This window comes from Buteo buteo, chromosome 10, assembly GCF_964188355.1.
Source record: "Buteo buteo chromosome 10, bButBut1.hap1.1, whole genome shotgun sequence".
NCBI lineage: Eukaryota > Metazoa > Chordata > Aves > Accipitriformes > Accipitridae > Buteo > Buteo buteo.
Window position 1 is genome coordinate 27,983,079 of NC_134180.1, and position 27,222 is coordinate 28,010,300.

At 38.2% G+C, this 27,222-nt stretch overlaps 1 protein-coding gene across 5 annotated transcripts in view; it reads left to right on the forward strand.

Annotated features, from left to right (window-relative positions):
- COL24A1 (collagen type XXIV alpha 1 chain) overlaps window positions 1-27,222 on the forward strand; it is a 151,542-nt gene that overhangs the window by 72,847 nt on the left and 51,473 nt on the right. For 4 of the 5 annotated variants that reach the window (XM_075039089.1, XM_075039086.1, XM_075039085.1 and 1 more), the window contains 8 exons: window positions 2,940-2,993; window positions 4,384-4,428; window positions 9,751-9,804; window positions 10,881-10,925; window positions 16,438-16,524; window positions 23,120-23,173; window positions 25,053-25,106; window positions 26,691-26,744. In XM_075039089.1, the coding sequence (XP_074895190.1) occupies window positions 2,940-2,993; window positions 4,384-4,428; window positions 9,751-9,804; window positions 10,881-10,925; window positions 16,438-16,524; window positions 23,120-23,173; window positions 25,053-25,106; window positions 26,691-26,744 (447 nt within the window). The remainder of the gene's footprint in view (window positions 1-2,939; window positions 2,994-4,383; window positions 4,429-9,750; window positions 9,805-10,880; window positions 10,926-16,437; window positions 16,525-23,119; window positions 23,174-25,052; window positions 25,107-26,690; window positions 26,745-27,222) is intronic. The other variant, XM_075039087.1, reaches the window with a different exon arrangement.

Genomic DNA, 27,222 nt, shown 5'->3' on the forward strand with positions numbered 1-27,222 from the left:
TCTCAAATAATCCAATTGCCAAAGCCATAGCCAATCTTTTCTGCGTCTCGTATCTTTCAACTGTGTCAAGAGCCTTGTCCCAAAATAGCTCAGACATGAATTTACTAGGAAGGCTGAGAACTCATTATCTGATGTAGCAAATTGGGGAGAAGTTAAAATACATTTCCTGAGACAGGTGTGGACTTTTTCTTCAGTTCTGATTTATTGTTTTGCTAACTTGTTTGTGTGTATGTATAATGTTAGCAGCTTTATATGAATGAATTTTATATGACCCTTGCAGTGGCAGTTGCTCCTGTGTTTCTGAATTACCAGGGCACTTAAAAAAACCTTTTGATGCAACACTGTGTCTAGAGTCTAGGGGAAATAGTAGAAGAAAAATATGTCAGTTCTTGAACTGCAGATCAGATTCAGTCCTCCAAACTGATACATGAATGATGTAACTGAGATCTAATCCCTGCTGCCCAGTTTCTTCAGTAAGAGTTATTCCACATTATATCCAAAGTGTTTAATTAGATGTTTTTGTTAGAATTGGGTTGATGTTTAATACATAGATTATTGATGTATTGCCTTTTCACGGATTACAGCAAAAAAGTACCAAAAGGCAGCCTATGGAGTTTAAGACTCTGTATTCCTTTGATACAGACATTACATAGCTGAACAAGATTCCATGATCTCTGGCACATTTGGTCTTAGAGACAAAAAAGCTTAGACAGCCTGCTCTAATCAGGGAGAATTGATGATTTACATTTGAGAAGGAAGATTACCAAACTGGAAAAATTCTTACACTGCTCCTCATACCAAGGGAGAAGGGCTGCATAACACTGGAAATGTGTAGCTTTTGGGACTCCCTGCTGTCTTGTGTTGACTGCAGTTTTAAAAAAATTCCTCCAGCTTTTATTTTTAGAAAACTGTTCTCACTGTGCTGCGCTCTTCCTCATGTTTTTGTTTATGCTTCCTCAGAAGCAATACCAATTTTAAAAGCCAAGAAAGCAGCGTAGGCTTTATTTTTTAGCAGTTGGCATGGGAGAAATTCAGCCTCTTGGTGGAAAGTTTAAGCTCTGTGAGTGTGATCAGCCAACTTTAAATACCAGTAGAAGTTCTGGATTGTCAATTTTCCCTAAATTAGTGCAGTAATCAGCAAATCTGACCTCTCTGAAATAATGATCAAAGGATTCATTACATAATTTGGTCTATAGCACATTACTCAGCTTGGAAACAATATTTTAGAAGGTGTTTGATCTTGATCCACCACTTCTTAAAAAAAAAATAAAAAGCACACTTACATTTTTAAAAAGGGAAGAAGAATGTTTTTAAGAATTTCTGAAATAATTTAGTTTGTTTCCTATGTTAGTCTTGCAATTATTTATGCTCTGTAACTGAGAAAAGTGAGTGGAAAAGATGGTCAGAATATGCTGACTATAACTGTAGTTTTTCCAGCAGTGTGTGCTGTACCATGGAAGTAGTTGAGAACTTCCTTCCTCTGCTCATTTATGTTTGTTTGGATAATGCATTCAATAGAAGCGGCTATTAGGAGTTTCACCACTTCTGGAAGGGATGGTCAACTGGGAGGTTATATATGTGAAATAGAGGATACCCCCATTTGCTGACTCCCTCAGTTTTTTCCAGACACTTTGGCACATGTCTAATGACTACTTTCATTTTCTGTTTGTTGCCTGAAACCTCAAAGGGGAGATGGAAATTTCATTTAGTCTTAATATTAATTTTACAGTCTGGGACTTTTTTTCTGGATTCATTTAAGTGCAGTGGAAGGGTGTGTACAGTAGCAGTGTTGCTAACGTTTCCACTGTGCAATTACATTTTACTGAAAGCCATATCTCCTAATGTGCTTTGCTATTAGAATAAAACAACAGTTCTGTCAATGAAAAATTTTTGTGACTAACCACACAAGAATATTACTTATGTAGTGCTACTAAAAGCCCTCCTGTCACTTTTGGGCTAGTATATCAAGCAGCAGTCCACCCAGTCTTTCCCAGACTGATGGGCTCTGATGAAACTCAGTACCTTGAGGTGGCCTGTTCCATTTTACTTTGTGTGCTAAGTAAACTGTTACTGGACCAATGCCTGCATCTTCTGTCTAGACTTTAGCTTCATTAGTAAGCAACTAATAAGGCTTACACTTGGAACTTTCCCACCATTGCTTTCTTCAGAGGCTAATCATGTCTCTCCTAAGGGGCAGTTTCTTTGTTCTTGTTGCCTTATCTGATATTGTTAAGCTTAGCTTTCCCAGAACATTAATAATATGTTTACACAGATTTTATTTTTTTTTGTCCTACGCCAGGTCAAGTGCTTTTCCCAATTACTACCATTGTAATTGGGATGACTGAGATTTTTGACACTGCTAGCTGCGAAGTCATTTTAACAAAGTTTTGAAAATGTTGGTGCGAGCAGTCATGAAAACTCAGAGCTGGCAGAGGATAAGGTGCTTTATCTCTGGGAAGCTGATTATAATCCTGACAGAAAAGTAAGGGCTGAAAAGCACAAGTAGTTTTGGACAAGCTAGTAGTTTAAATTCACTTTGTAGTTCATTTCCATTGCAATTGCAAATTAAAGATCTATAAGAGTTACATTGGTTTTTGCTTTAATCCTAATATGATGGTGTGCTTTATGTCTTCAAAAAAGAGGAACTGTTCTTTTGTGAGCTCCAATTTTTTTTTGTTTCCTTTTCAAAAAGACAAAAGAAAAAAGCTTTAGAAAAATCTGTGTGGTAGAAGTTTGTAAGATACTCAGTTTTCCAGCAGATTTTAAAATTCTGCTGCATCTTCTCCTGACTTCCTAAGGGAAATCCAAAGAACAATGGTAAGAAAAGAGGTCTGCTTCCTCAGTTTTGCATTTCTTTCCAGGTTTGTAAGAGGAGAGAAACTAGACCAACCTGATTGTTGGTTGATACAAGTTCTCACTGTGTTTGTTTTGATGTTTAGGGACTTCTGGGTGACCGAGGGCCCCCAGGGCCACAAGGCCCCAAAGGAGTTGAGGTAAGATGGAAATAATATCCAATCAAGACATTATGTTTAAAAGAAAAGGTTGTGAGGGTTAACAGGGTTAGACAGCAATGGTTAGGTGTTTATGGTGGTGGTGTGCAAAATTTCAAGTTTCTTTTGCATTTTGGCAGGTGTTGCAAAGAGGTTTTAGCAGCCTTATGGGGCTGTGCATCCATTATATGATTGATTTTAGTTATTTCAGTGGAATGTCAGATAATGTGTGTCCAGAGTTGGATGTGGTTCTTATAGTTAAACTAGGGAGATGGGGGTGTAGTATGGAGATAGAAACCATATATGAATTTAATTACAGTATCCTAGATACACTTAAGTAAACCATTAGACCCCATTAATTGAAGGAGGAGGAAGGCAGCTCTTCATCTTATAAATTTATTGAGTATTCTTAATTCATCATCATGAAAATAAAAACTGATGTCTCCTAGGCTAAAAGTAATTAACATTAGAAATAATTTAAGCAATGATTCTGGGGATAGACCTCTAGACTTCTAAGTAGCTTAATTATGGGCTTCCATGACAAATATTGAGTGAGTAAAAGCTAACAGTGGCAAAATGATCTGTTTAGTTAGAAGCTAGGAAGCTGCAGATTAGATTTCTTAATTCCTCTGTCTCCTATGGCTTGTAATTGAAAAGGTGGTGTACCACTTTCTCCAAAACCTGGAGAAAATCTTCCATACTGAGGAGGGTCAGTGAACCATAAAATGATCACAGCATGACATCCTGGCACAGCACTGATACAAGTCCATGTTTTAATATAACTGTGTAATGAGTGAACCTTGAAGAGTTAATGCTACAGCTCCCCATCATGCATAATTACATCAGTGTACTGCGTAGCACAGGCACAGTGTCTCATTTCTTCTCTTACACACCTGACAAGCCTGACCCCGAGCCTCCCTCCATTCCAGAGAAAAGACAAGGTTAAACCCTAGCAAAATGGCTTGGCTAACTTGGTGGTTGTGCCATAGCAACATGGAAGAGAAAAGCAGGATGTTCCTACTGCTTTTATAGTCATGAAGTGTCAGGTGTTGCTAGAAGAGAGTACCTGCAGGGCAGACAGAGAGGTTGACCTATCATTGCCGAATCTCTCCCTGCTCAAAATTGTGAAAATATTGCTATAATGGTAGGTATACCAACAGTTTAACAGCCTTTCTGGCTGCATCTAGGGGCTACATAGGGCATGGCTTTCTGGCTAATGAATTTGTTTAAAATGAGATTAGTGTCTCCTGTAATGTTGCTATCAGACTTGGACTCATACAAACATATCTGAAGCAAATTTAAGATGATATAATCAATACAAACAGTTATCTGCAGATTTTCTTTTTTAAAGCTAGACTTGGCATCAAGATTATTGAGCCCTGATTTCTTTTAGGGAGAAGTAGGACCAGCTGGACCTATTGGAGGAGTCGGCCCAAGAGTAAGTATAAGTAATTTTAAGGCAGACTATTTTTCAGCAGAAGTACTGCTTTAAAAGGTAAATTTACTGTGAGAAATGACTGCGTTAAAATGGCATCTCCTGAATAAATATGTCTCTTCCATCAGCACATACTCAAAACAGAGCTAGGGGGAGAAATGGTTTTCCATATGAAGGATTTGAAAACAAATCATAGCCATGGTGCACAAAATAAAATTTTTGAAAAGGAAAGAGTCGATAACTAACTGCTTATGGTGCTCCTCTGAAGCAGATGAAACCACCATGTAGTTCCTAGGGACTGAACCAGCTGATATATCATAATATTTAAATTGGGGAAGAACCCACCATGAGACTCCACTCACAAGGAGAAATATAAAGGACTGATGCTTTAAGAAATCATTTTCAGACTGATCTGGTAGACAGTTGCTGAAAACAGTAAAGCTGGAATACCACAATGCTGTTTGTGGTGATATGTTTTAAAAGACAAAAGTTTAAAATTAACAACCAATTTTGTTAGTTATAAATATTTACTAGTGTCTAAGAGTATTTTAGTGGACTTGAAGCTTATGTTTAGAAAAATTCTAAACTAAAAAGGAATACTAGCCTGCACTAGGGACTACAGGAGTGTCACTAAGTTTATTGAAAGCAATATGATCTTCTGCCTTTACTTGATTTGCTTATGTGTGTTAATTACTGGCTTGGTCTTCATTTTGAATGACTTCTCATTTCTTGCATGAACTTAGGAAAGTCTGTACCATTGTTTCCTGGTTCTGGAGTGGATATAGTCCTACATCATTTTTCCTGTTCATTAGCTATTCAAAGCTGGGAATTTGCTTTCTGTTAGAAATAATATTAAAACACTTATTTGCCACATGGATTAGGTGTTCTTAAAAAAAACAACAAAAAAAACCAAAAAAACAAACCACCAACCCAAAAAACTCTTTTTTCAGCTGAGGAAAACATGCAAAAAATTGAACAGAATTTCAAAAACACTTTGACTCAGTTCAATATCCACTTTAATCTGCCTGAGCTTCTGCCAAGAGCCTCATGGAAATTTTTATTTTGGCTGCATCATACTTTGAGTTTTCTCCTTGGGCAGGGCTTCATGGCTGGACAGCATCTCCATATTGTGCTGTGGCAATTGGAAAAGAAGATGCTGCCACGGGTGACTCATGGGCAAAGAGACAACTACCTTCACATTCTCTGCATCACCAGGCATACACAGGCCACCATCAGCTGGTGTCAAAGTGACCTAAGAGGAAAAATTTCTGTGTAACCTAGCAAACTGAAATATTTTTAATCTATTTTGGGTCAGTTTGACCTAAATTATTTTGGTTTTGATTTCTCTCAATGGGAAATGTGCACACTATTGGCTTGTCTTATGGCTTCCTCGTTTCTCTCTCTCACAACAAGCTGTTGAGAAAAGAATGTGTGGATCTGAGGTGGCCTCCAGGGTTCCCATCTCCAGGCATTTTTTAGTAGCTTGCTGGCTAGCATCCCCTTCTGAAATGAGAGGTAGGGGAAATGGGAATTTTGCTTGATGGAGAGCCCTGCCTGTTTTTCCCCCTCATCCCAGGGCCCATCTGCTCTTGCCTGGATTCTACAGCTTCTGTTGGCTCCAGCTGTTGCACTGCTCCAGGCCAACTTGTTCACACTGCTGCTCTGAACTCTGCTCCCATCTCTGCTTGTCCTTGCTTCTTCACTCCCGCTTGTAGCATAGTCTGTGTGGTTACATTAGAGAGAGAGAGCGTTCCAGTCATGAAGTTGTTAAATCTGATATAGTTTAGCTGAGTCAGTAAGCTGCTGAATGCATCTGTCTTTTTAAATTATGCTCGCTTGATTGCAGTTTCACATCTTTGTGAAAAAATGGCTTTGTTTCCATTTTCCATGAACAGAGTTTAAAAAAGTAAATGCTACCTCTGAAAGTAAATGCTATCAAAACGGTGCTGTCACTGTACTAATTAAATAGCCATGGGAGCAGGGGAGGTCTCTGAGAGGGACCTGAAAAAGTGGTCTGGCCATGCATGGCCCCGAGGTACCATCAGCTGTCAGCTATGCCTTTAGCTGACAGAAGTGTCTCTACCTTGGTTTTTGCAGCCTCCAGGGGTGGTGATACTTCATTCTCCTTGGCAATCTGCTTCAGTCCTTTGCCTGTTTTACAGATGGTTTTTCTAATGTCTAGCTGTTCTATCTGAAAGTCTTGCCTGTGTCTTTCTCGCTGCAACCTTGCTTCCTGTCCTACAGACCTTATTTGTAGGCATGGTTAATAGGTTAGTCCTCTTCTCAGCCACTGTTATCCTCACTTTCTTAGGGTTTGTCTGAACTAGGTAAAGTATCCTTGTAGGTGATGTGTTCTAAACCTTTGATTATTCTTATGAAACTGTTCTAGTTTTCTCTTGGACAGTAATGAAGCAGGTTTCTAGTGCATCTGGAATTCCTCATCTCTTCTACTGTGTAGTTTTCAGGTCAAAGTGTTCAGCCCCCAGTTCAGGTTTAGGCATGTGCCAAGCAGGCAGCCATAAATTTTCACCTCATTGTCTCCTTCCCCCTGCCCCCCACCCCTTGTTTCTAACATTTGCTTTAAAAAACGTGCATGAGACCAAAAACCACTGGGACCCACCTGACCAGTAAAACAGATCATCCTCTGCTGGAACAGAAGGTGAATATGAATGTGCACTCTGGTTCTCAGGTCCCAGCTTGGAAACACATTCCTATGTGTCTAAAAGAACTGGAGCCAAAACTGGTGATGCTTCCCCATTTGTTCAGGGTATATCTCAGGTTCCACAGAGCTGAATCTGATCACACGATCTGATTTTGTCATTCACTCCTTTTCAAACCTTCCCACCCATTCTATTCCAAAGTCAAATACTTACATTCTCTAAATTAATCCTTCTAAATCAAAAAATGCTGATTATTTATTTGTCCTGTGAAAATACAGTAGATGCCACATTAAAGAAGTGACTGTGTTTATTCAGTTTCCTCCCAATTTAACTCCTTCTCAGACGCTATCCAAATATTAACTCTGTAACTGTCAGTGTAGCTCAGCTCAGGCAGTGCGAGCATTGGTGCATTTTAATTTTCATTGCTGGAGCAGAAAATGCCTTTAAAAGGGGGGAGATTGTTTTAAACCAGAATATAGAAAGGAATTGTTGTGAGTTGATTCCTTTCTGGGATACATGTGTAAAACAAAAGCTGATATTTATATAGTCATAAGGTGAGCAGTTCCTCCTAACTATGGGGGAAAATGACCCATTGTGAGGTGAAAGGAAGTACAGGTGGTTGCCGTTTCCTGCAAGGGAAGGGCAGAACTTTCAGCTAATATTTTAGGAAACAGACATTTCCTTTGGGACTACCCTGCCCTGGAAGAGTAATTTTTTCAGGGATTTGCAAGCAGAAAAAGAGCCATCCTTACTTTAACCTTCTGTCAGTGGCTTTTCCTCTATGTGTAATTTACAGTTGTATTGCATTTCTGTTTAAAGCCGAATCTGTATGTTTCAGATTACTTAACCAGTTAAATCCACTTGTTCTGTTTTATAATCAACTCGCTTCTGTTGTGTGTCCTTTGCAGCTAGTACGTAGCTGGGCTACTACAGCCAAGAAACCTTTACAAGTTGTAACTCCCAATTCAGATCTGATAGGACTAAAATAGTCAAGGTAGTTAATAGTGGCCAGTAGTTTTCTTTCAATGAATTTTGTTTAAAACATTTTTACATTACAGTCTTGCTCTCTAGACCTTAAGGTTCTTTGCAGCAAAGTAGTTAAACAGCATGTAGTAACCTGCAGAAGCCAATCACTTGTTCTTTGCTAAGCCTTGTGGAAAGACATGACTTGCTTTATCTGGGTGTCTTAGAACTTCTCTTCACGGTCTTTTCTCCTGGCATTCCTGGCTGTGCCATGTTTTAATCCATAGGCAAAAACAAAAGTCTGTTCCTAAAGCAGTGATATTTGTTAAAACTTGTAGGGCAAAATGTAATCACTCAGGCAGGCAGAGAGAGAACAAGAGAGATTAAAATGGATTAATATGAGAAGTCATGAAACCTACTAAGACAATATAATTTTAAGCCATATAGAGAATTTCTCAGAAGCCCAGAAACTAACAAACACACTGTGCTCTGAAAGACAGTCACAGAGCAGCCTGAGCAAAAGAGCCAAATGGAAAAATCCCATCCTTTTTGAAGAAACCTGTTTGTTATCTGTTGCTTTAGTTGCTCTTGTCTCAGGACAGCTGATGTGGAAAGGGAAGCTCTCATTACAGAGTCCTGTGATTGCAATTATTCAGTGTGCTGGAACAACAGCTGATAATTTCCTTTTAGCAGAAATCTGCATGTTTTTGATAGTGAATCATTAAAATGTTGAATTAATTTTCTTTCTCCAGTTGTCAGGCTTCTGTAATCGCATTAGCAACTTGCTCAAGAGCCACGTCTGGTCCATTGGACCTTTACTTTTGGACTAGGGTCTTTGCCTCTGAGCAGATGGTGAAAATTTGTCTAGGCAAGGCTATGCTGTTCAGATAACCAAGTGGTTAGGCCATGTTTTATGTTGTAGAGGAAGTAAAGTATACCTGGAGGGAGAATGACCTCCTAAAAGTGAGACATAATTAAGTTAGAAACATTTAATTGAAAATTCAGGAGAAAAGCATTCTGGTTTGTATGCCTTTATGGGTCTGTGTGAGTGACAACAGAGGGAGGGATGTATATTATAAAATGCTTCAAAGATCTTGTTATGTCATGGCCTCCTGCTCTGATTGATGTTGCTGTATTTCTTCCAGGTAACAACATTATTAACAGAGTATCATAGCAACAAGATCTATCAGCAGCAAAATGGTAGTGGAGAGGGATGAGGCTTAGAATAATCAATTTGATGAACAAAGTGGAGAGGATAGTTGAGCTGATTTTGTCTGTCTGGGGAAGGACAGTTATGACACCAGTCCCTGAAGTCTAAACGTCAAATTCTGTTAGTGTGAGTCCCTATTCCGTTGGAATTAGCCAGGAGAGATCATGACCTTGCCCTTTCTTTGTCTCCTTAATATGTATTTTAAAGTGAAATTGAAATGTATTTGATTCTTGGATTCTGACTGTTCTTCCTCAGTGTTAACTGCTGTAAGAGTTAATACAGATTCTGCTTACTGTGCTAGTATTTGCAGTAATAATCAACAGTGTATTTTCAGATGTAGATTTATGAAAACACTTGCTTCAAATGTTGGTATTAAATATTACTGAACTGTACATTTTTGAGTGCACATATTTTGATAAATACAGAAATTGGGATGAAATTATCTTTTAAAAATTAAATATTTACAATATTTTATTCTAATCATTATTTTAGGGAAAGCCAGGACAGAAAGGTTATATAGGTGATCCTGGACCAGAAGGTTTAAAGGTAAGTGATGGGTTTATGTATGAAATAAAATGTGTTTGGAGTATCAAATGCATACAATTATACAATGCTATACACAGGGGCATGCCAGTGAAAGGATATGAGTACACATGCTTCCATATAATATAAATGTATGGAAGTACAGCATGTAATACTGGTGATTCTGCTTCCTTGCAAGATCCCATTTTGGAAAAGAAGAAAATTATGCAGCTCTTGGAGACAGGAACGTGCGAGCAAAGACAGCACCTGCTAAAATGAGATATACCTGCCTGGGGATGTGAGGGTGCCTGGGCCTGGGGGCAACAAAGGACTCAGGGCAGTTCCTGCAGTGGCAGATTTTGGGGCTGTGTGGATGGTTGAGATGAAGTGCTGCAGTTTGAAAGAGGAGCTTGTGGCAGCAGAATTTCTCAGTGCTGAGTTGCAATCTGAGTAAGCAGTACTCAAGCCACTGTTCATCAGGGCACTGAGATTATAGTTGTAGCCAGATAACTAATAGTGCATGTACAGCCAGCTTCAACTTGTAAAATATGTAACAAAATGTTCTGGAGCTACATAGCATGACTTGCAGCGTTATTAAGGAGAACAGGATTAATTAATCTAATACTTCATGCGAGTTTCAAGCTTTTGGGGCGAGGGAAAGAAGTTTGTTAAAATGCCATTTAAATGTCAATTTTTCTAATATTTCATAACAAAATTAAAGGTATCAACAGTATGAAAAGGTAACATTTACTTTTGAAGCAGTTGTGAAATAATGAAGGTAATTTGTTGAAAGGAAGATTTGAATAAAAACTAAATCATTCACTTGTAGTATTTGCTGAATTAATGTATTTAGTGAGCCCTTTAATACATAGTTTTCATTTTTGCAGGCAAGTCCTAAATACATTAGGACATCTTTTTACAAAATCAAAATTAGCCACTGACAAAATTAAATTTTTGCTGTTGCTTAATTTTAGATTTTAATTGGCAGATGTAATTTAGAAAATAAAGAGGCTTCTAGGAAAATAGAGGACTTTAATATACACGTATTAAAGAAATTACTTTTCTAATGAACTACATCATCTGTTTTCTATATTTAACAGGGAGAACAAGGAGACCAAGGAGACCTTGGAAAAACTGGTGAAGCAGTAAGCTTGAATTCTCTTTCTGGTTTTATTTTTCATTCTATGTTTATTTGAGAGTGAATGAGTAATTTGTTGCAGTAACTTTCTGATGAAGTTTGCCTTTCTTTGAAGCTGTAGTATATTGGCTATACCTTTGTGGTCTTTCAGACTCATACTATTTAAAGAAATTCCCCATTTTAAGTATTTTCCAGAGTTAATTCTGCTTTTTTCCTAATAGGTTGAGTGAACATTACAGGTAGTTGTAGGTATCTTCCAAAGCACGTTTGAGTAAGTGAACGAGTGATCCTTTTCCACTTAAATCATTTGAGAGGCTACATTTAGCCTGAGATGTATTTTGCAGACTTGTTCCATCTACCCTCCATAAAATCACAGAGCTCAAGGTGACCTTGAGGTGGCACGTAGTCCATCCTCTACTGCCTAGACAGGATTACTTATCTTTATATCACTCCTGACAAATATTTGGCTAACCAGTTATTAAAAAGCTCCAAGAAATGAAGGCTTTGTGACCTGCAGGCAGCCCAGGGCTTCTCTATTTTTAAAAAGTTCTTCCAATTATGTAACCTGACTCTCTTCTGCTGGAAACAGCATTTTACAAATGATGGTTGTCATTGCGTGCCTCCTCATTCTTTCTTTTCAGGCTAAACAGTCCCATTCACTTAGCCTTTAAGTCACATTCTTACTCTCCTGTAGACTGTTTCCAATTCATCTAAACATCTGTATGACTCCAGCTTACTGCTCAAACTGTTCAGACTACTGAGAGAAAGGAAAAATTGCTTCTTACAAGCCATATTCTTGCATACATGTGCCCATTTTTGCAATAGTGTGTTGTTATTCAGTTAGTATCCACAGTCTCCAATCCTTCTTTTTTTAAAAAGTCATTATCTTTCCCAGTTCTTCTATTGTAGGCACTGTTTTAGTTGATAATTATCACTTAAACATACTGCCTTGCAATTCTCCCTGCTTAATTTCACTCCCTGCCCTTTTGTATTTTTAACTCTTGTTTGAGAATTATGAGCAGGTGTGAGCTTGTGATCTCATGCTTGAGTTACCCAGATGCTGTGTAGAACATGACTAAATAGGTTTTGTTTCTTGAGTTAATGTATGCCGAGGAGAGATACCATACACTGGTTTGGGCTCAGTGCTGTACTACTCACATAAACCCTGTTCAACTTAGCAGTTATAGTGAGCTCCCCATTGTCTGCAAAATACCAAGCAGATGTACCCCAGACAGCTCATCAAATGGTCGGTTACTGCTGAAATTTTCCAGACTGCTTGTAAGTCAAGTCCAGCTCCTCTGTGCACTCTGAAGATTCTGTGCTCCAGGGAAGGGTACTGAGAAGCTGGACTCTGTCTGTTAAAAGTTTCTGCTTAGAAAGGAACTGATAATTGCCATATAATGCCATAAGGTCCACTTGTCAGCCAGCATCTCTCTAAACATAGCAAGTATACTTAGCAGCAGCTTGATCTGTAGCTTTGTTCAGCAGTTTATACATAGCAAAACATTCATTTTGTTAGGTTGTAATCAGAGCTGTAAAACAATAGTTTCCTTTCCTTATGATACCATTTGGAAAATCTGGGGGGTTTTGTATTGCTGAATGATTAGGGCAAACATGGATGAGTACTGGAAAATAAGGATGTCATGGTAGAGGAGAACGGATGGGACATCATAATACTACGTTGCTTTTATGGAGACATACAGAAATTACTCTGCTGGGACACAGTAATATAATCTCCTGTCCCTACAACCAGCACTCCTCTGCCAACGTTACACTTGCCTTTTTTCTTTTTTTTTTTCCCCCAACAGTGAGTGAAATGGAGCTTTTATTACATATGAATTCTGTTCTTCAGCCTGTAACATGTTAGGGAAAATTGATAGCATTTACTCTGTTGTACAGTGCCACATGCACCAAAATCCTTAACAAAAGACAAAGCTAAGCTCAATCTTAAATCACTACATTAATAGTAGTACATAGAACAGTCACAGAAGCTAGTTACTTAACCTTAAGTTTCTGGATTTGTCTTGGGCTTTGTTTGGCTGCTCAGTGAACTTGAATTCAGTGCACATGTTTTCCACAGCTCAGATGTTTTGTATGAACATAATATCATTCACCACTAAATGAGCTCCAACTCTAATACAAATGTAATATTCAGTAGCTCAAATATATAATCAATGATTATATGTTGCAGTGATGATTAATAAAATAGTCATACTAACTACCTAACTCTGGTCAGGGACAAGTTGCAAGAATAAAATAACAAAAAATATTCTTTGTGCCAAAAGAGGGGATGTTGCAGCCCTGTTACAGTGTTACAAAGACAGATAATTATGGCCCATCATTAATTACCACTTCCCACTCTTGCTGTTTGGAGAATTTGCATATGATACAAGGTGACATGAGATACCTGAGAACTGAAGTGGTTTATAAGCTATTGGTAAATATTCTTTATTTTTACTTGTGGATTGTGGAATGTCTTCTGCTCTATGTACATGCATTTTAATCAAATGAGCTTCATAGGTCCTTGATCCTATTATATTACCTTTATATTATCTGGCAGCAGAGGACTAAGGTCCACTACATGGTCTTTTAGGGGGATAATATATATTATCTTGGAGTTAAGGCCAATGGTAAAACACCAAGAGCAGGAGACAACCTTTCAAACGCACTCAGCAGAACTCACAGGAAGACCTTTCAAAATCCCTTCCCTTCACTTTATTCACTACTGTAACCTGTAACAGTTAAGCTTCTCCTAAGTAAATTGAAAAGTACTGGCAGGAAAAGGATGATTTTTCTCATGCAGAAAATGGTTTTCCAGATGCAAAATATTCACTTCTGTACACTTTGGACACATTACTTCCAGCTTCTCACCAGCTTCTGTTTGTAACAATTTTTCTTTTCCTTGGTGTGCACAAAGAATACAAGCTTCTTAATTCACAGATAAATCCACTCCCTGATATTCGATATTGGCTCTGGTGGCATATATGATGACTCCAGGACATCTCTGGAATCAAACATGCCACACACACACACAAAAGTTTTAAAAACAAAAGGCAAAGTACAAATGCTACTAGCTGCTGTGACAGGTTTTAAGATGGAACCCAAAAGAAGGTATGGAGTAAGGCATTTGTCATTACTGATGCCTTGTGAAGTTTGTGTTACCAGATGGTTGGTGACACCAAATACAAAGAGGATTTGTACAAATAGGACTAAGCAATGTGCAGTTACAGTACAATTTATTTAATAGTAAAGGTAAAGGGAAAAAGAAATTACTAAAAAGTTGATAGGAAGTCCAATGTCTGATAAAATTATGTATGGTTTCTTCCTTCTGCACCATTCCCCCCCCCCAACTTTTAGCTTATATATTGTTTGTTGTGTATTCATGATCTTTATTGTGTAAGTTTTTCAAATTACAGAATAGGATGCATACTTTTTAAGCTCAAGGTTGAAATACATGATACTGGTTTTTTAGCAGTGTGGAATCCATCACAGTATTCCAATTCTCTAAAAGAAAACTAGTGCATTTCCTGAATAAGCTGTCAAAAGAAGCAATTTTGCAATAATAAATCCTGTAAATGTTGAATTCATAGCAAATTATGATATGAAGCACGTGTGTGTGTGTGCTGTTGATACCGAAGGGTTGCACCAATATTTTTCTTCTGTTTCTTTCTGTTTTCATACTTTTCCTGATATCATCCATCTTCTGTCTTTACTAATACATCTGTCACTGCTGCCTGAAGTGCCAAAATAATTATTGCTTTTCTGTGGCAGCTTTTCCAGGTCAAGTACTGCTTAATATCTGCTTAGAAAAATACAGATGGCAACTGTGCACAAGCAGGGAAGTTTCAACAGCAGGAGATTGGACCATAATGCTTCATTATTCAGTCTAGTGAGATGCGATATGTGCTGAAGTACAGCTTTGTCAATAGGCTAGAAGCCATATTGTCCAACATTTCTTGGGTCACATGAAGCTGCTGACTCTTCAGAGCACATTTCTGCCGAAGTATTTCTGTATGCTTGTCCAGCATGGAAACTGAGTGGACTGAATTTATAAAATGTTCACTGTGCTCATAAGCTTAAAATGATACACATTTAATACTAGATCAGGAATGTGCCCAGGATCAAACTTCAGACACTCCTTAACCGAGTCCTACAACAAAAATTGTTTCTCTGGCTACAGCATGTGCCCTGTGTAAAGAGGAATGTGGGCAGGTTCAGGTGGTGCTGCTTGGCCAAGCAGAGCCCAAAGCTGCAGCAGGACCCAGCAGCTGTCCTTTGCTGCAAGATATTCGGTTAACTGCAAGACTGTCAGGTTGAATTTAAGAGGGATTGGTTAAGATAGTGAGAGGTAAGGGACAGCAGGCAGAGCAAATTTACACTGCTGATGAGACAAACTCTTTTGGAAGTCATGCCAAAGGAAACAATGACTTCAGCTACTGAGAAAATTGCCCTTACATTTGGGGGAGGAAAATCTCACTTTGCTGACATGTGCAACTGGATTTTGTATGCTTAGATCAGATGCTATCCAGTGATGGATAGCAAATATTTGAAACCAGCTTCAAGCATCTCATGCAAGTGACCTGTCTGTGTTAAAGTGTCAGCAATGATTTAAGAAAATTATTCATTGCCCAACTTTTATGGCACAAAATTGAATTCATGTGAACTTAAAACAGTTGCTTGTCAGGATTGTGTTACTGTTTGGTAAACACTACTGTTTACCCAGACTGGGCCACACTGAGTAACTAAGTGCAGGTTAATTCAAATTTCTCCTTGCCAGCTCCATTACAGAAATTCAGCCCTTGGCCCATATGCCTCTGAATTAGAAATCACTGACATTTATTCACATATTGAGACAGAGTACAAGGGTAGAACTGTCAGCTGCAACATGTACAACTGGTGTCAAAAGGACAAACTAAAATAAGCAAAGTTCATGAACACAAATCCTGGAAAAATAATCTTCAAAGACCTGGAAAAGTTACGTGTCAGCAAGTTTGCCCAGTTGCAAATAGTTTTTGAAACAGTAGAAGAGAAACCAAGCTGAAATGAGAAGTGCTTCCCCCTGCAAAAAAAAAAAAAAAGGCAAGCTAAAAAGAATAGAAAGTTACAGACCAGCAGAAAAAGTTATATTCGGGCTGTCAATGGCAGCTCCATAGCAGGCTGAAAATGGTCAGCCTGTGAGAGTCTGTGGGAAGGCAAGAAAATGCTGCAGTTAGGCTATGAGCCCAGGAGTTGAGTTGCCTTTGAGAAGAATTCCCATAAAGCAATTACCACATCTCCTGCAGAGGTAAAAATTAGCTGGATTAGGCACCAGGGATGCTTAATTCATGGAGAATGGAAACTGCAATTCCTTTTGCTTGAAGAAATTATTAAATGGGCTTTAACTGATGTTTTCAGGATGCTCAATAGAAGGAGTTCTTTGAACTGTCATGAAGTCTGGGCTTTGGGGATATGCAAGTGAGAATTGTAAGCCATAGGCCAAAAGAAAAGTCAGTTGAGGAAAACCTTTTTTTTTTTCAAAGACTGGTGAATGCATGGGGCATTGCCAAGGGCTTCAGAAGAAAGAACTAGTTCAGCTGCTTTCAGAAACCTATTGGATACAGATTAATGTAAGTTCTATGAAGCTCTTATGGTGAGTGGTAATAATGATACTTCTGTGTCTATGTTGTGCTTCTTGTTTTTACCCTAGATGAACTGATATACTATCACTGCTGCTAGGTCTTTATCTCAAGAAGGGTGGGGAAACAGGTTACAACATCTGGAGTTAGCTTTTCCAAGCTGCTGCTCTTTTTTCTTGAAGGACTTTTTGCTGGTAGTGCTCTTCATCAGCTAGTTTAAGTTGCCGTGCTACCCCACAAAATACCCACAGCTCCATACCCTTTATGGTTTTGCAAGTTGGGGCTAACACCTTAAATAAGTTAACACTCGCTATACCATTGAGAACAGTCAAAGAGAAGGATAATCTGTTCCATGTGAGACTTGTTACCCAAGAAAAAAAGCCACTAGTTAGATGCATAAATGTAAATAACTTTTATCCCAATTAAGTTTAGCCAAGATATGACTCTCTAGAGTAATATCTACCTTCAGAAGAATATTTTTCCCCTTTGCACAGATTACAAAAAGCTACCAGTGTGAACTTGACAATCAAAACCAAGAACTTCTATAAATAAAGTGAAAATGCTTCATATTTGAATGGAGTTTCTGTCACCCAATTCACTTCATGTCATCTCCAACCTGCTTATGGCAAGTAGACTGCATAGAATGCAGTATCCTTCCCAGCAAGTGAACTGTGTCATGACTGCCACTATAGTACTGACCTCAGGCTGCCTTTTTCTCATGGTCATTTAAAAGATTCACATACAAATGGAACCCTTGCAGATCTAGTAGAACATCAGAAAAGTGTACCAGTCCTCCACTCTTTCCCGGACCAAGAGAGGAATTAAGCTTTTCTGGGGAGTCAGATGCTACCTGTGTGGTAGTTATTTTGCAACTGTGGTGTTGTCTTCCCACCACCCTATGTATAGCTTTATATCTACACTTATTTGCATGCCCAAGTGATTTTGCAGCACTAAAATATGAGGAAAAATGTTTAAGGCTATTTTAGCAATAATCAAGGATAAGTTGTTCTGGCATGCATTAAACTTATTCAATAATAGCGTAGGTATTGGCACACATCTAGTCTTTTCACTGTTCGTCCGTTTTACTGTCTGTCTGAATTTAAGTGATGTATTTCATGTACTCTAGTGGTTTGGGAAGAAAAATATAGAGGAATAATATCTGCATGTGGCATCTGCAGTTGAGCTTCCAAGGTTTTGCTAGTGGGCACATCCTGCTCCTACTTCATAAGCTAGCTTCCTTTAAATGCAAGTGTTTCTCTGCATAATGCTATCAAACTGAATGACCCTACTTTACACTGGTGTTACTGGAAGCAAAATTTAACCCATTTATTTGCTAAAACTTCTGTAGATTAAGCAGTGGTGCCAGTACATTTTGCCTTTCAAATATTCAGGTAGTTGAAGTTTTGAGTCCTTTAAAAAATTGAGAGAAACATCAGCTGCAAGGTACAAATATGGTGCATATCTGCTTTCACTCACCTCCTCCACTGGCAGTAACAAAGCATAGATTTTCACTTAGCTTATCGCCTCTGGTTGATTACCAAGTAACCTTCTCAACAGACGGAAAGTGCCAATGAAACAGATGGCCAGATCTCAGTGTCAAAAAGAAGAAAATAGCATCTGCCTTTCAAATATCATGCTTCCCAACATAATTCTGGGTAAAGCAGCTACAGATCTTGTGGTCACTTCGTAACATTTTTAGTACTGTGGTTATGAGGTAGGAAATAGTTTCTATAGTTTAGAGGTGGAACCACCAGCTCGAATAATAAAAAAGGACCACACAACTAAAAGCCAGTAATGCTCTGTGGCATACATACAACAGTTTGCACAGCTGTCAGCCAAGAGCTCCTCAGATGCCAAGGTCTAATATTGGGGCCATTTCTAGTCTACTTTTGCATTTTGATAATTCAAACTAAGGTGCCATTAGAGGGCAAGTGTAGTATTAGTCACTAAGGGATTCAAAAGTAACTAATTCAGTAATTGAACTGGCAGTAAATTGTAAGTAAATTGGCATCAGTTTACTTTATATTCTTTATTTGGCCTTTCAGAAAACCCAGATTACTAGAGTTTTTCCTTTCTATGAGAAAATACATCCTCCAAAATTGATTCTTTTCCATTCTGTTCCCCAAACATGAAAATCCTTTTTAAACACCTCAATAATTAAAAAAAAAAAAAAAAAAAAGGGGGGTGGTGGTGATAAAAGCCAAAGCTTTGTTTTCCCATGATGCTGTCAGTTTGTACCCAGGTCTTGCATGACATTAAAAAAACCAGACTGTTGGCCTAGAAGATGACCTTGCTGAAACTAGAGTGTAATTAGGTGACATTTTCAGAACTATTTTCCTGGTTTCTGTGTTGGTTAGTTTTATTCAGCTTTCCCAGTTATCTGGAGATGGGGCCTTCTTTAGAACTTCAGGTTACTCTTAGCTCTAAGTGCAGGCTATTAACAGCTGCTCCATTCAGTTCATACCCGATACTGGTACAGTAGTATGCAAATGTTCTACACAAAGGCTCTATTGTAAGTCTTTGGTTTCAAAAGCCTGTCTGTGGTTCAGCAATATATTGAGTCCCACGAAAACACTGATCTGATACAAATTCACCCAGAAATCTATGACTAGCAGTTTTTTTTATTCCAGAGGAGGTATCGACTGTCCATGCCACCTGTTTTCTCACAGATCAGCTACCTTTTGTTCTACTGCAGATGCTATGAAGCCCAAAGAGCAGCCAGGGTAAACCCTGCATCATGATTTCTTCCTAATTTTTGTCCAGGCCTGACCTGGGTCACATCTGTTAGAAGTATGCATGAACAGATCCAGTATTAGGGCCTATGGTACCAGGGTCACACAGATGGATTGATTTTAAAAATATTTTTTTAGTGCCATTATGTGCAGCTAGCAAAACAGAGCTTAGGTTAATATTTATTTCTTAGAACTTCATTTTTATAATATTACAATTTGTAGAGGTACTTTTCTATCTATGAGCTGGGTATGAAATAGTAGAAGCTGACTGTTAAAGCATCCACTTTTCTTCCTCCTCCTGTCCATCACCCTTGGTTGTCTTTTTAATATAGATAGTTGTCTTGAATCTTCAAGGATCCTCAAGTAGATTTTGATCTCTTAAAATCACACCTAAATGCTGGCTCATTTGGGTTTTTTTGAGTAATATGCCAAAACGTATAAAGTCCTTCATGAAGTATGAAGCTGATGGGGTCTTAAAGAAATGTTTAAGTGGGAATCTTAATGAGCAGGCAGAGACTATGATATTGCTGAATGCTGGATCTGGAGTGAAGTGGTTCAGCACAGATTCAGGACAAATTTTAATGAAAATTAATTGGAAATAACAAAAGCAGAGAAAAATGATAATGTGGCAAGATAGTATTTTAAATTTACTTATGTCATCTTATTAAAAGAATGTTGAATAAAAATGTTTGAAAATGCTGAACTCTAAATGAAATAACATTGCATTGGAAAATTTTCAATTATCACAGAAGAACATGTTCACAAACAACCTGACAGGTAACTGCTTCCACAGGAGTGTTTGGAGCCAGCTGAATATTCATTTCTTACTACAAAGCTTTTCAACGGATTACTCCATACTTGGGTTTGCAATAAGTGTACAATGTGTTTTCAATTATTCAACTACCATCCAGTTTCTAACACAGAACATGTGCCCTGGCAAGATGTTTTTGTCTTTCTCAGGCATGTACTAGTTGTGAGATCTGGTCTCTGATTAATTTTCCACAAAAATGTTCCTGTCAAGAGGGTTTCCAAAATGCTGTTATTGTCACTGGAGAGTTTTACACAAATCCTTGTAAATGGAAGTTTATGACTTTTTTTTTTTTTAATAAGGTGGTGATTTTTTAAAAACATTTCAGGGGTTTTTGCTTTACTTTTCTGTTGTCTAATACATTCAATTTGATTTTTGGAATCCACTGCTGCTCTCCAAAGGATTGAAGGGATGCTGGAAGATACTGACTCAACAAACCTGCTTTGGACTGTATTCATCCTCTTACGTAAGAAGTAAAGGGAGGTGAAACCTCCATTCAGTCGTAGGGGCTGGTCTCTATAATAAGCAAATCCAAATCTGGGATTTAAGGAGCCATGTGATCTTTAAGAAAGTCCATAGGGAAAACATCACTTTATGGCTAATGTATTGATGGAACAATATGTTTAGTCCTCTGCACTTTCTCTTCACTGTATGCTACTAATTGCTTTAAGGACCAAAATTACAGTCTTAAGGTTTTTTTCTCTCTTGCCTTCTGCATGTGCCTGCCCTACCTTTATCTCAGTCTCAGACACTTGGCCTCTATTTTGAATGGAGGGGTGGAAGAGCATTTAGTTAACATCATGAACAACTTTCCCCTTGATTCCTCTTGAAGCCCTATTGCCTATACCATTTCACTGGCTTCAGTTCTTTTTGTCATCTTGACTATTGTTTTGCTTTCCATACATATCCATTTCCACTCATGCATTTTCTTTTCCATCTTTTATATCAACAAAAATCCACTTTCTCCTTTTAGTGTTTTACTGTAAATTTTCTTTACTTAACTACTTTCTTCTGAGGAACAGCCACTGTCTAGGAAACTTTCTATTTAATAGCCAACTTTCGTCCTTGCTCTGGAAGGTGTTGTAGGCTAGTCCTGATGTGCTGGGTAATACAACAGCACATTCACAGTCACTGCTTCCTGGTCATTCCTTCCCTTTCAGACCAGAGCAACTGAGTCAGAAAGACAATACTTTTGAATTGAAAAGGGGACTTAATCAGGGGACTTGATCAGAGGCTGTATAGTAAATGGTTCACTGCTGGGGCAAGGAACAGCTACCCGTCTTTCTAATAAGTGTCTTCAGTCCTGTAAATAGTGTGGCATTGGCTGGGAGATCAGGAGTGTCTCTGTGGAAGGAGAATAGGTCTGAGTTGCATCTTGGCTCTGATTATGTCTTCAGTCCTTTCTGGAATAAGAGAATCAAAGTGATTAGTCTTTAGCCTTTTGAAACTGTACCTCCACACCCCTTATCTTGATGAGCAAGAGTACAGGGTAATTATTTGTCTCAGTTTTCTGCCTGGTACTGAGGCTCACTGTTGGCCATGACTGGTACCAGTGGTAGCTCTCATTCTCAGAGTTCGTCACACAAGTCCTTCATTCCTGCCAGTGACGTCTAGGCATCACCTTAGTGCCAGTATCACCAGGACAAATCAGTTCTGACATATAATACACAAGTTCTCACACATAATACATCAGTCCAGCAGCCACAGAGATGCCTGCTTATCTCTTTAGCCCCTTCCAGAAAGTAGTTTGTGCCGGTATTGTCAGCCTCAAAGGCAGCTGTATCAGTGGCTCATTGCAATATGTTTAAACGGTGAGATTTCCAGAGTAGCTAGCAGTCCATGAAAATAAGAAGCAATCATAAAACCTTAGTTACTTTGCACCTGTTATGTTAAAGTACTTGAGACTGAACTGTATTGAAATTATACAGGTAAAACCTACAAAAAAATTTTTTTTATTTTCCAAAGGCAGAGCTGAGTCTGGAATGTTGTCTTTCTGCTATGAAATTATTTGTATGGAATAAACTACTACTAGGCTCTTGAAAGGAATATGAGCAGTCTAGTGAGCTCAGAAGTAATACTTAAAAAAATTTTCACTTAAGTGCCAGTGTACTGCTACTTAAGCTAGTACATTCCTATACGTATAGAGACAGCAATGCCAATGTGTGAATTGCCATTTTATTTGCACTTGTTAAAGTGCAAATAATTTTTGCTTTTTAAAGAGTTACAGACGTGGTACAGTTGTGTATTACATTGCTACTAGGAACTTCCACATTTCTGCTATCTTTTATGAGCAGTCATGTGATGTACTCTGGGCATCTATGGCTTTTTCTTCAAGCTTACTGTGACACACTTTTCTCAATCGGCATCTTGCGCAATAATCATTTTTCTTTTAGTTTCATAATAAAGGGGGTATTTCAAGCACTGGGAATAAACTTTTAAGAAGTACTTTCTCTCATGTTTCCCATCCCATATGGTGGCACTTGTTCTATCCAGTGGAAGTTTGTGGGAGAGCCTCAGGAGAGAGTTATTTCATTTTCAAAGGACTGAAACTCTGACTGACTTCAAAGGCATTTGAGGCTATAACTCTTGAAGGGAAAATTCTGACAACACCTGATCAAGTATAATTTTTATTTTGACTGGCTTTTACTTTGTTCCACTGAATTTATTCCCTTTGAAATTTGTGGTCAGACTGAAGTGCTAGGAGAGCAATTATCACCTTTAATTGTATGTTTGTGAAGCTTCTAGCACTGCAAGACTGAGCTCAGTGGCAGATCTTAGGTGGTAGCACAGTATGATGATTAAATTAATGTAATTTGTTTTCTAGCAGTAGCCATTTACTGTTGGTGTGTCCAGGTGCAGCGATTCTCCTGCATGGATTGGAAGCTAGCTTAGCTTGTGCAGTCCTCACTTCCCCACAGGAGCACTTACACAAACAGACCAGTGGTTCTCTGGGATGAAGTGCGCTGTGCTCAGTTGCTGGGGAGCTGCCAACCATTAAGTAGTATAGACATTGCACTAATAAAAGTCTTTTTACTTTTTTGTACAGGGATCAGCTGGCTTACCTGGAGAAACTGGGCTGTCTGGAAGCCTTGGTGAAAAGGTACAATAACATATCTGACTACTCAGCAGCAAAAATCAGCTTTGAAAACCATTGGGGTGATGAAATATCGGTTAGAGATCATTTACTGACAAAGCTAATGTTCCTGTAGCTATTTCAGAGCACAGGGATGTAATAAACGGTAATCCAAATGCTGTTATTTGAGGTGTACAACTGGTATCCTTGATTTTACTTGGCAATTAATTTAGAGCTGATAGATTTGATATCTTGTTCGTATTATAGCACTTACTTTACTATCCACTGCTATTGATCCACAGAAACAGGCATAAATTATACTCATTTTATACAGTAGTCACTGGTTTTGCACTGCTATGTAATGAAGACAGAAGTAGAAAGGTAAAATTTGGCTGTACGCATTAACTGAGTAAAGAAGACAACATTGTTAGTTTTGTCCACTGTGCTGTAACAGTTGTGTTTATGAAAGCAAAGTTTGGCAGACTTAATGTGACTAGAACAGTATAAATAGCTTAAGCATATTTGACATGGTTTTATTTAGGTGAAGTATTTTAAAACTGAAAAACAGGAAACTATTACTGGACTGCATGTCAGCTTCAATTATAATAAAAGCATAATTGTTTGTCAGAATGATCTAGCACCATTTGTATTTCTTCCCTGCAGGGCTGAATTATTTCACCTAGACTGGTGGCTGCTATTTAGATATTTTATTGAGAAAGTCTTAATAACGTATTAGAACTTCCATGAAAATCTGATTATAATTTATATAATCTATGAAAGGAAATACATCAATGGAAAGCACTGCTTGTTAAAACTGAAATTTAGACAAGTCTCATATGGTTTTAATCATACTATCATCTTAGAATTCAGTGTCAAAAGATTTTTGTACACTTGGCCCAACAAGGATTACCTTGGGGTACTGCTCCTAGTTTAGCTGGGAGGGAAAATGCAGTAAAAAACTAATTAATCTATCATCAGCAAAAGGAAGTAAGCTTCTTCATGATACAATAATTGTTGTCATTGCTATGCTTTTTCTGTGGAATTTATTGTCTTCCTCTTTTATGGATAAAGTACAACATAAACATGCTATGTGGATTTAAATGACAAACATACTTCCAGCATAATTATTTTAAAGAAATGTGTCTTTACAGTACGCAACATAAAATAGAGTATTATCACTATGTCACATGTACTATCTGCAATAAAAGAGTCTTTATATGGGAACAATCTACAGCCAAGCCTGATGTTTGGGCTGGATGTTATATGAATAAAAGGTGAAAAAGTATGCAAGACAAGAGACCCTTCCTACTTCCCCTACTCCAGTTGCTTCTGCAGCTGCTGAGGGGCTGGCCTTGCTTTTAGATCTGTGCTTTTCTAACACATACTGAAGAATGAGGGAGAGAGGAACAAAATTTTCTTTTTTGTTTGTTTGCTGTGGTGAATTTTATGTATTAAAGAATGTAACTATAAGTGTGATGCACCAAACAGAGAGAAGATGGATGTGCTAGCTGCAGTTTGCAGGCTGATGTAGTACCAAATCTCTTCTTCAGTCTTCTAGTAGAAGGGAAGACAGAAAACCTAAGTTTTATCATTGTTTCAAAATATGAGTGGGCTTGTAGGAGGAAGGAATGCAGAAATTCCACAAAAGTGAAAAAAAGGTCTTTGCACTGTTTCTGAAGGGCGGTCCCTGAATCAGTGGTGGTATGCACTGCAAAAAGTGGTTCCCTTTAGCAACCAAATCTCTTGCAGACTATGGGCTACAACTGTCACAAAAGACCTCTTGGATTGCTGTGGTATTGTTATTGCAGGTTGACTTTGTTGGCCAGATATGCCTGGCTCAGTGGATATGAAACGAGTCAGGGAAAGAGCACTCACCATTATTTTCTTTTTTAATTTTATGTTAAAGGGAGAGCGAGGCAGTCCAGGACCAGTAGGTCCTCCTGGAGAGAAAGGTGTCACGGTGAGTCACAAGTAATGTAGAATCCATAATTATGTTACTTAAAAAGGCACTTTACTTTCCAAAACAGTAATGAATTCTCACCCTTCTGACTGTGCAGGCCTTATGGAAAAGAGTAGTATTTATGATGCGTTGTTCCTAAGAAGTTTCATTTAGCAGCTTTAACCCCTCTGTGGAAGTGACATTGCAAAGTGATCCGCTGAATGAAGCAGCAGAGCAGCTGCATTTTTGAAAAATGGCTCTAAGCAGCCTTGCATAAAAAAAATAAACATAATTAATTGAAAGGAGAGATAAATAAAGGAGGGAAAGTAAAATAATGATCTCCTGTGTAGACTGGGGTAACACAGGTTATTCTAATAGACTGGTAACTATCATCACCTCTAATTCTACTGCACAGCAATACCTAAACAGCCCCTGGGTGCCACTCTTGTGGGAGGACTGGCTTTGTGACAATACCATTTGTCCTAAATCAGGATGCAGCATTTCGTGCAGCATTGGGCAATCCAGAGGCCCCTGTCATGTTAGGTAGGTTGTTGGGGCACAGAAGTAAAAAACTATACACATGTGCCTGTTGTCACATTCCTGTTGAAGTTCTCCAGCAAAAGTGGTTAAGGTTTGATTGTGTGTTTGCTAGTGAGTACTGTGATGGCTCCAGAATGTATAGAGAACACTTACAGACTTAACTGTTTATAAGGAGATGACAGGGTGCTGATAAACCATGTAGTGCATGCTGTGCCCTACATCATCTGACACTAATGTTGTAGGCAGTGATGAAATCTCAGCGACCTTACATAGAGGCTGCAGATGTGGGCCTGAGTGTGGTGTGGTGGGGAATGTTCTTGTGATGGAAATGGACATTAATATTGAATATTTGCAGTAATTACTCCTTGGCCATCCATTGACAAGGAAGAGACCAAGTACCCTCAGACTGCAGACCAACTTAATGATCCATGCAGCACAAGACAATAATTTTTGAAGCATTCTGTGCTTCATTAAATCTCTCTAATTTAGATTTACCTTCAACCAGCTGCTTTTGATGCATGAAAAAATCTTACTGGTGAAATTAATAAAGTAGGATTTATTAATATAGGATCCAATCTTGCCAACTACTTTTTTTAACTATTAGTAATGCATATTGCATGTAAATCCACATAAGTCATAGCAGTGAGAGCCCTTCACAGTAGTAAGTCATCATAGCCCTCAGACAAGAGCTGTTCTTGGCATTTTGTCTTGGCCAGTTCTGCCCACACCAGGATGTATCCACTTTCTTTTTCCACTGTCACAGCCCTGATGTGAGGATTTTGAAACTCATTTAGAACTCAGCAGCTTTTGTTCCAGTACATCCCTGTCAGCGAGTGGTGCCTCTGTGTGGGAAAACTTCTTAGGTTGCTTTAATGATTATTGTGGTACATCCAAACAAATATCTGTTTTCTAAACAAAATTTTGGGACTAAATTTTGCAAGATTAAACATTTTATTAATAAACTTACCTCCAATTTTTCAGGTAAGTAACTGGATTTATTATTGTTGTTACAGTAACAATTTTGATAAAACTGTTCTGTCTTTTCTACATCTCTTTCAATTCTAGGGCTACCCGGGACCTCCAGGAGGCCCTGGACCTGTGGGGCCAGAAGGATTACCTGTAGGTATAGAGTGGTGCTTTGGTTTGACATAAAATGTTCCATTTTCAAATTTACTTTTTACTCTGCGGAAGCCAGGAATGGTTTCTAATTTGTACTTCAGTCTATAAAACTGTCATGAAAATTTACCCATCCAGACACAAAGTCTGTTCACCTGCTGTTTACCAGTATGATCCATGAGAGACAGGAAAACTAATTATGTCATTTACTCACCCATTTAAAAAGCACTCAGTTGAGACAAGTAGGGGAATAGAATTTTTTAAGCATGGTTTATAATTGCATAACAATTTTATTTTTAATTCATTGATGCCTAATATAATTTAAATATATTCATTATGTGTTTAGTTTTACTGTTAATCACAAATAATTATATTCTAATTTGCTGTGTATAAGTGTGTTATAATTTGGCTACTGTGGGTCTTCAGTACAGACTAAAATTGAATCTTCTATCAGAAATTATTGGGTTTCTTAACACAGTGT